The following is a 9,487-nucleotide window of genomic DNA, read 5'->3' as shown; positions in this document are numbered from 1 at the left end:
ATTAGTCTCCCGGCTGCTGCTTTGCTCTCGGGCCAGCTCCCGCTCTTTGTCCACTGTGGAGGAGGAGGAGGAGGAGGAGGAAGAGGACGAGGAGCTGAGGGTCCGGCCTGAATGCTTGTAGGCTGCAACAAGCTCCTGCAGCCGCTCTGGTGTGGGCTCCCACTTGGCAAAGCCCGCGCTGTTCTGCAGGAAGAGGATGGCCGTGTTGTGTACAGACTTGTAGTACATCTCCTCTCTGGAAGAGAAGACAACAGGCACTCAGCATCTCCGACTCAGAATCCACCCAGACCCACTGCCCAGCACCTGCCCTCCTCTTCTTGTGCCACATCCAGGACAAGTATATCCTATCTCTCTGTTTCTCTCATTATCTTCAGGAGAAGAGTGGGCACAGTGCAGTGCCAGGCACTTCTGAGTAAAGGTAGAGGCTCATGAACTTTCAGAAGAGAAGCACTGATGCTGCACAGCCACGTAGCTCTCTACCAGCATGTGCAGGGGACATCACTGTCTCTGCAGAAGGAGACTTGTCATGGTAGGGTGTCAGTCTTAACCAGGTACAGAGAACTTCACCGTTTGAGCACTTGCTGTTTAAACAAGCTGTTGCCTGAACTTGTTGCTTCAGCAGCAGACCAACTGCCAGCTTGCTCCACTGAGCACCAAGATCCCACCTGCCCCTTGCTCTGCTTCCCGAGTGACTCCAAACCACTACAGCATCTGGTAGCTGAGGAACTGCTGCTCAGCTGCTCCCTGGACCTGTCTGGAGGTGGAGCACAGCCGACCCCCGCAACACCCCATTGTAGGACCGGATCAAGCTGCATTTGTGCCAAGGAAGACACCACTCACAAGCCTTCTGTGGTGAAATACCTCAACAGTCATGAAACCAACATGAAATTCACACATGGGGCTGAGCCCTGCCTTTGTCCTTGCCTGCTCCCTGTTCCCACTGATTTCAGCTTAGGACACTTCTGTCACACAGCTCAGATCCGCATTCCCAGAAGGATGCCAGGAAAAGGCCTACTTTTTGCAGATGTGCTGGGACCCGCTGCGGTATTCGTGGTCGAAGGCTGGCAGGCTGAGCTGGTGCCGCTTGAACTTGCTCTGCTCCATGCGGATCAGGGCTGCTGTAGGAGGGTCCCGCCACTCAGGGATGAAGACGATGAAGGACAGAGGCTCACTGGAGCTCTCCAGCAGTTTCTAGCCAAAGAGAAAATGAACAATCTCAGCGCTGGCTGCACAATGGTGGACAGGAAACAGTTCTGCTTCTAGAGCACTGCTGCAGCGGTCACCCTCCTTCACCTTCCGCATCAGAGCCCTGCTGTGAGGCTGCGGGAGCAGTGGGGAGGACAGGACAGATGCAGCTCCACACATGAGCAGACGTACCTCAAAGTGAGAGACCATGGCATTCATCAGCTCCTCACAGAACGGAGGATTTACCTCAAAAGAGCCACTTATAGGGAAGAAATCCAGGCACGGGCTGGAGGAAAAGGCAAAGATCCCTGTCAGAGAGGCTGGAATTCCAATTTTTACTCCTTAAAAAGCATGTTTCTTCAGGAAAGGCAGTCATACTCTTGGAAAGCCCAAATCCCTGGCAGTATAGAGCCTGACCAGCAGAGCTGGTCCCTGGGGACTCACTCCGCCAGTCCTCACTGCAGGTGACTGCTGATCGAAGCTGACTGAGGGCCTGGGTCTCCACTCTCCAGAACAGGGACAAGTGCTGGCAGACCCACAAACTGCATCACTGCAGGACCAGAGCCCTTTAGCCAGTCCAACGCTTCACAGCCAGCCTGTGCCCACTCACTGCCCTCCTGCAGCCCTGAAGCCACACACCCTCCTGAGCAGACACCAGTGAACCAGCCCCGCACCCACACAGAAACACGGCACCAAACGTGGACTCACCCCCTGGATCCAAAATACCCGTCTGTATCCAAGAAGGCCGAACAGTACTGTTTAAAATAGCAATTCAGGGGCGAGGCAAAGCATTCAAAACTCACTCCAAAGAGCTTGTGGAGGGCTTCGAAGACATGCACGGGAAGTGACCCCTGCAGACCAGTTCCTTCGTACAGATTCACACCAAACATCATCTGAGGAGAGCAAACCCTGGGTGAGCCGTGCCTGCACTCGCTGTTCCTGCTGCTCCCTTCACTGACCACGGACCCAGGGCCACACGTCCATGCACCCACTCCTCTAGGTATGCAGGGCCCCCTCGTCCTTTCTCAAATTCGTGTAGGTCCCCTGCATGTACCCAAGAACGCTCTTTAGATATTTCATCCAACTCAGGCCCCACAAACCAAGTGTCAATTCTCACATATATCCCCCATGAACCTTCATCTGGGCCTCAGAGTCAAGAACTACTGAAGGCTTCTTTCATAAATATCTCTACTCCCACTCAGGTCTCTTGTCAAGATCACAATTACTCCCCTGACCACAGTCCTATCGCCAAACACCGGGAGCAAACAACAGACCCAGTTTAAACCCCCTTTTGCATTAGGCTCCGGACCTCTCTCAGAGCAAAGACATAAAGTTTCCCACAATTACTGAGGCCTTCTGATACACAGCTGTGATGAGACGGTACCTGGTATCGACGGAGAAGGCACCAAACCCTGGGCAGGAACTTTTCAAAGCTAGAGTCGTCAATGCAGCTGTACCGGTAGAGAAGCCACTGCAAGAGAAAGCCCAGCACTGACCACCACCAGAATCCACACGGACAAGAGCACACGAACACGCCTCGGAGAGGCACGCTCAGAGCAGCAGGAGCAGGCGGGGCCCTGCACGGGGCCTGTCAGCACATCTGCTCTTACCACGGGAGCGAACCACAAGCTCTCGACTCGCATGGACCAGCGAGTGTTCCAGCAAGAGCTGCCTCGCTGCGGGCACCGCCATTCTTGCAGCACAGCTCGTGTCCAAAGCACACACACAGGGGTCACCTTGTGGCTATTCCCAGCAGGAGCCTGACCCTGACTAAGGGGGGAGCAGCTCTCCTCATTTCTGCTGCTATCAGGGCAGTGTCCAGCAGCCCTCCCATCCCCCTGCACCGTCCCTCTCCTGGCAGGACAGGGGGGGACACGTCCCCCAGAGGCTGTGAGGCCCCGGGGCTCAGCACGTACCAGTTTGCTGAAGTAGTTGCGGCTCACTTTGACCATCTCCCCCTTGTACCGCACACACGCCACGTTGTTCTCCATGTGCATCTCCACGCTGGGGAGCGGAGGGGAGGGGATGGCCAGTCTCACTGGGTAGCAGTACACCAGCCTGTCCTGGACCTCGGGAGCTTCCACCTCAGCTATGGACAGCAAAGAGAGAGGCAGCCCGTTAGAATCCAAGGACATCTGGGACAGATTTTCCCTCCATCTCCAAACACGCAGTGACAGGAACAGGGCTGAAGAGCAGGTGGTCCCCCCAGAAGCACGTGGTGATCCTCCACAGATCTCATAGGCAGCTCCCTAGGTTCTGAGCTGATTCCCCAACTTAATTCCATCACCCGCTGCCAGAGCACAGAAAGGATCCATCTCTAAGACAGACTTGGAGGCTGCACACAACCACCCCAGCATCATGAGGCACATTCAGACAAGTAAAACACTCTCTTTGTTAAGACAATAAACATTCCCAGGCTGTCAAGCACAGGAGGCAAAGGAATCTTCCTGCTAGCTTCTGGTTACCCATCGGGGGCAGCAGCTTCAGCAGGGAGCTCATGGGAAAGGTTAGTTAGAAGGAATGAGGGATTCAATCAGGTGGGAAGACAAGCAGCAAAAACAAGCGGCCAAAGGCACACACTGGGATCTGAAGGGAGTCTGAGGAGAGGCAGGGCCCAAAAAGGAAAACTATGGAATGGTGGTGATGAAAGCAGCAGGGACCATGGTAGAAGGAAAAGGTGACCAAAGGCAGAAGTACAGACATAAACTAGGAAGAAACAAGAGAGAAAAGATTTGCCAGGAAAAGAAGAATGGTGCAGAGGAAAGGCATTGTCAGCTGTCCCCAGGAATTCATGCAGAAGTACACCAAAAAGGTGTGATCCAGGGCAATGAACTAGCCCCCTGTGCACTGGGGTCAGCTCCTGACAAGCTGCTTCATCCTGACGAATCATAATTTATGATACTTGATATCAGAGCTGGCCACAGCACCTGACGGAAGGCACTTTGCCTCTGCACTCACGATGTGAGAGTGAGCCAAGACCTACGCTGGACTGGCTACTTCTGACTACAAAACTCAGCCCCGTGGTCTCAGAACAGCCCCCCCAACACATAATGCTGCTGGAGCGGGGCCAAGCCAGAGGGTGTTTGTGCTGTGGTGCAGTAGCCCAATAGCTCCTCAGAGCTGACTGCGTACCAGATATATTGTTCTCTTTGAGTATGGCAAGATGCTTCTCCCGGATCCGCTTGACGTACTCAAGGGATATGTAGTAAATCTTACTGCAGATGCCTTCAACAGAGTCCTTTGCTGCAGCAGACACATGGGGCCCACACTGTTTGCGTAAGTGCTCCAGGCGGTCCTGCAGAACCAGAGAACCAGAGGCCCTCACACATCCCACCAGAGGGATGCGGAGCCTCCAGCACTCCCAATTCACAGAGCAAAGGAAAGCAGTCGCAGCCTTCTCCAGAAGGACCTTCATCCATCCCCACTATGTCAGATAAAGGCTTTTCCTGTGGCTTTCCCATCCTTTCCCAGGCTCCCTGTGCTCAGCTGCCCACGCAGGGGGATACTGACCATGTAGTCCTCCTTGGAGGCAGAATGGTCCCGTCGCAGCCAGCTGAAGGTGTCTTCCACGTTCCACTTCACCACCTTCCTGCTGTCTGGTGAAGCACTCCTGCACGGAACAGAGAAGCAGAAGTTAACCCATGGCTGCAGAGCAACATCATCCATCCACCACCATGGCTCTGCCAGCGTGGGCACACGGCTGCCAACGCTCCCTCCAGGCCTCCTCTGGAAAGTGCTTCCAGATGTCTCTACAACTAGGGACTGCCAAAGGACAGTGCAGCTGCCTGCTGTCCTCTGCACGGGAGAGGCAGAGAAAGCACTCATCTATCTTGGAAAGGACCCGTTTTGACCCTGCCTCTCATTTGCAAATGCAGCTGCTGCTCAGAGCTTGTGGCTCTGTGAAAACCACCCCATTAATAAGCTTTCCATTTCCCCACTGGCTGTCATCTTCCTCAACTCTGCCCTGTGGTAGAACTTGTCAAAGAAATCCCACATGCTATAATAAAATACCACTCTAAGCTTGTTGCTCTTCAATAGCCGGGAGTGCTTGAGCACTCTTAGTTTTTTCTCAGAGATGAATGACTAAAGACATTCCATGTCCAGCATTTCACAGATTCTCACTTGTCTCTGCATACACTCAGCTTCCCAACATTCGATCTAGAGATGCCTCCAGCATTACTGGTTTTCTTCTGTATGTTCCTAACCTTACTTCTCCTCAGTAAGATTATGACCAATGCTGAATAACAGGACGCAGCAGCTCCTTCTAAAGCCCCTGTAACTTTCTTCTCTCCTCTGAGCATGGCAGCAACGTAAGAGAAAGCCCACCTGGACTCGATCAGCCGCTTCGCAGCCTCGGCATACTTGAAGAGCAGCCTCTTGGCCTCCTCCCGGAACTTGATTCTGGACAACCTGAGGGGAGTTTAAATTCAGATGCATCAGTTCCACAGCTGCCACAAAGGCCAGGTCCAGTTCCCCAGACTTACATCACCAGCACCCTCCTTCATCCCCAGAGTAAAACACAAGAGCACAAAACCAAGGCAGATAAATAAATCACTGGACCAGACCAACCCAAAGGCATCCCAGCAAGATGCCCTGCTTTGAGCAGTACCTGATGGGAATGTCATTCATGATCTCTCTGAACATGGAAGGAGACACTACTGGCTCGCAGTCACTCGGTAAAAGAGGATCTGTCCCTTTGTCAACCACCTTCCTCTCCAACATCCAGCGATTAAAGGACTCCCTTGGGGGGTCAATCCCTGGAGAAACACAAGAAACGGGTCTAATCAACATGACAAAGGTGTGCCCAGAAGCTCTGATAAGGATCATCACACTGGAATTCTGCCTGGTGAGTACATAACCAACAATGTCACAGAGAGTAAAACCAGCACAAAAGGAGATCACAGGACAAGACAGACATGAACCAGAAGGACGACCACCACAGTACTGCAGACTGATGTGACAAGGGGAGCCCAGCAGGAACCCACCTTCTCGCTGCTGGCAGAGCTCGCGGTAATGTTGCCGCAGCTTGAGAATGAGCTGGGATCGAAGCAGCTCCACCTCAGGGTGTGGAGAAAGCACTTCAGATGGTGCTCTCTGCTTAATCACTGCGTTTGTCTGAATATCCAGGTCCCAATATACTCTATGGGAGAAGAAAATATCATCAGGGTGGCCAGATCACGGGCTAATGAATTATCAAATATTACTTCTAAAGATGCTTCCTTGGACTGTCTGACCAGCCAGGAAATTGAACTATCCAGACTCCTTGCCATGATATAGGGGGCGTTACATCCCTCAGGTTCTTCTTCAAAGATGTCTGGAAAACTGGGTGTCTGATCTACCACCAAGAAAAGGGCAGAAGACAACTCACTCAGTTGGTCGTAAGAGAGCTGCCTGCTGTTTATCTTCAGGTGAAACACACCATGCCTTCAGAACAGAGGTTCCTGGAATACTGGGAGAGCTGGGGACTGGCTGAGCAGCCAGACTCCCTGGGACGTCAGCCTGGAGGTGTAAAAGATGAGTTACTGCCCCACAGAAACAGGTAAAGGGGAAGTAGCCAGTGCAGCCAATGGTCACACTCAGCAGCACTCGGGATACCCCCAAAACTGCCACAGCACATTCTGCTTGTGCTGCTGCATGTTAACATGGACGTGCAAGTCACTCTGCTTCAGTCCCAGTCTCTGATCTCCCAACTCCTTCTCAGTGATCTCCCAGCTCCCATGGTCAGCCTCAGGCCATAGGAGAGAAATGATAACTTGGCAGGAGCTTCTGCTCTTGCACTTTCAGGCCTGACCCTGCACAGCTCAAAACCCCAGATCCAAGCTCCAGACCCCCTACCTTTCAGCTGGAACAATGTCCTTAAGCCTATTTGGTTCACAGCACCAGACCCACCTTGGGCTTTTTCGTACTGTTGCCGCTCGGTGGAACCTCCTCAGAGAATCTCCTCTTCCTCTGCTTGCTCTCCACAGAAGTATCTATCATCCCACCTTCCAGTGGCATCGGAGCCGCATTCAATCCCAGAGGGTCTGACTATGAGCACCCAAACAACAACAGCACGTGTTAGCTCACCAGCTGTCACCAGAGTCCCAGACAAAGACAATAAGCCCTTCACTTCCCATTTCACTGCCCCAGGCTCCCATGGATGGACTTAAGGACACCAGTGCTCACACCTGAACGAAGCTAAAAAATTCCCTTCTAGACCTGTGCCTGTAAATGCCTTTTTTAGGACTTAGTTGAGAAAAACGCATCACAGGTCCCCCAGGGTGAGTGTTCTTTGAGCAGGGCACTGCCCTTGCAACAGCACCACCTGAGTGTGCACCAGAAGGAGAAACATTTCACTGGGACCAAGCCAGACAATGGACTTCACAGGGAGTTCTGGAGGCAGAGAAGACCCTCTCACGAGTGCAATCTGAAGTCCACAAGACCACGGCACCTGCCCCTGCAGAACATCCCCTCGTCATCAGAGCCGCTGGAGATGAGTGTGCACTTACAATGACATCGTGCTGCCCCAGGACAGGCATTTCCCACAGAGACTGGTTAGTGAAGCGATTGAAGTAGTACGGGCGATTCTCCCGCTTGCTCCAGCACTTCTCCCAGCCAGCCTGCACCAGCTCATCTGGGAACACAGCGAGAGTCAGGAGAGGAGCATCCTCCACAGCAGCCCTGCCCTGCAGGTGTCTGAGCCACGCATCACTCCAGCTCCTCCCCAGCAGCCTCCCTTCACTCTCAAGAACCCTGTGCTGAGCCCTCCCGAGAGCAGAGTTGTACCTGGCAGGTCCTGCACCAGTCGCAGAGGTTTGGGGGAGCTGGGCTGGTTCTGGTTGGAAGTGCCAGGTGAGTGACTCATGAGAGACGCTTCCTCCGCAGGGCTTCTGTGATTCTCATTGGCCATTTCTCAGCAACCACACTAGAAAAAACACGTAAAATCCATGTTACAGCCGGAGAGATCCCAGATGCACTTGGCCCATTCAGCTGTAGCACTACAAGTTCGTTCTGGCAATAAAACAGGGTTTGAACCAGTACACACAGCACCCAAGTCCTCGATAATGCCCATTGTCCCAGATGCAGCTAGCTGTTAGGAATGCTGAGCTCGGCGTGGTGTCAGGCAGGGAGTTCTTAAGGCCAGCATTCAAATACTCTTTTTCCAGCTAGAGCCCTGCTGAGAGCGCAGTGCCCAGCCCATACAGCACCACTGAGAGCATAAAACATGAATACACTCCTCTGTGAACATGTACCACCTCTGCCATGCTCACACTACAGCCAAATCTGACCTGTTACACTCAGAGACAGTTTAGAGCAACACTTACACACACGAAACTGGACACAACTTAAACCACCGGCTCTTATTGAACAACTTCTACTGTATAGAAGAGCCCTAGTGCTTCACTAGTAACAACTCCTGTGGTTCAGAGGACCACAGGTATGGGTCAGGACCTCCTGAGCCGTTTTCCTCAGCATGTCCCAGACTGGCTGCAAGGCCTCAGGCTGGGTTAGCCTTTGGAACTTTTCCATTTGCATAACAACAGTTATGCACAAGCAGCTCTGGTGAGACAATCAAGCTCCCCTAAATCATAATTTAATGCTGCCACCTGGAGAGAAAAGAGCCGGGCTTTTCCTCTTAGTCACCATGCTTCCCCCGGGGAGGTTTCTCTAACAGCACTGAAGCCTGCTCCTCCCCACAGCCCGAAATACCGTGGCAAAGAACCGGGCATTTAAAATGAGGCATTTTAAATAATTACTGTTACCTCAGTTACTCAACTCGACTGAGGCCTCTGGGGACACGCTGCACAACACCCAAGTTAGGGCTGCAGCAGCACCATCTTGTACCCAAAAGTGTGTTCTCTAACTGACCACCACAGCAGCCCCAGCAGCACGCGCCCTTTAGATCACCTCGTAAGTAACCCCCGGCTTGGTTTGCAGGCCCACATTACCTGCATTTACACACCTTTGCTCCCCTTCCTGTCCACGAAAACTGCCGGCTCTGTCCGAGGAGCAGTTTTGGAAGAAAACGCCCCCCCGAGTCAGCAGGCACTAGCTGGGGTGCCTGCAGTACCACTTGTGGAACTGGCGTGACACAGCCCAGGGCTGAGGAACCTGACCCTCTGAGCACCTTGGAAAATGTTTCCATCCTTCCAGCCAGGTTGAGCAGGGAAAGAACTGGGACACTGCAGGAACTGGGAGCTTCGGTCTCTGCTCACAACCAGGCAGGTGACAATGTCCAAGCCCTCAGGCAAGAGCTTCTGCCACAAGGTTCCATGCAAGGCAGGAGGCGCAGTCGGCTCAGCGGGCGCTGGGCGGTGGCTGC

At 53.1% G+C, this 9,487-nt stretch overlaps 1 protein-coding gene across 1 annotated transcript; it reads right to left on the bottom strand.

Moving 5' to 3' along the window:
• Positions 1-3: 3 nt before the first annotated feature.
• On the bottom strand, positions 4-8,074 carry PCIF1 (PDX1 C-terminal inhibiting factor 1; the record flags this gene model as incomplete). Its single annotated transcript, XM_010013533.1, has 15 exons — positions 7,951-8,074; positions 7,674-7,798; positions 7,075-7,212; positions 6,554-6,684; positions 6,171-6,325; positions 5,795-5,942; positions 5,512-5,595; positions 4,696-4,795; positions 4,318-4,480; positions 3,102-3,274; positions 2,570-2,656; positions 1,894-2,078; positions 1,378-1,471; positions 1,016-1,191; positions 4-235 (listed from the first exon to the last, which is right to left on the bottom strand). Coding segments are annotated over exons 1-15 (2,115 nt in total), but the record flags the coding sequence as incomplete, so codon positions are not given.
• Positions 8,075-9,487: the final 1,413 nt, after the last annotated feature.

The sequence above is a fragment of the Nestor notabilis genome, unplaced genomic scaffold (genome assembly GCF_000696875.1).
Source record: "Nestor notabilis isolate BGI_N333 unplaced genomic scaffold, ASM69687v1 scaffold27864, whole genome shotgun sequence".
Lineage (NCBI taxonomy): Eukaryota > Metazoa > Chordata > Aves > Psittaciformes > Psittacidae > Nestor > Nestor notabilis.
This window is presented reverse-complemented; position numbering and strand designations above follow the sequence as displayed.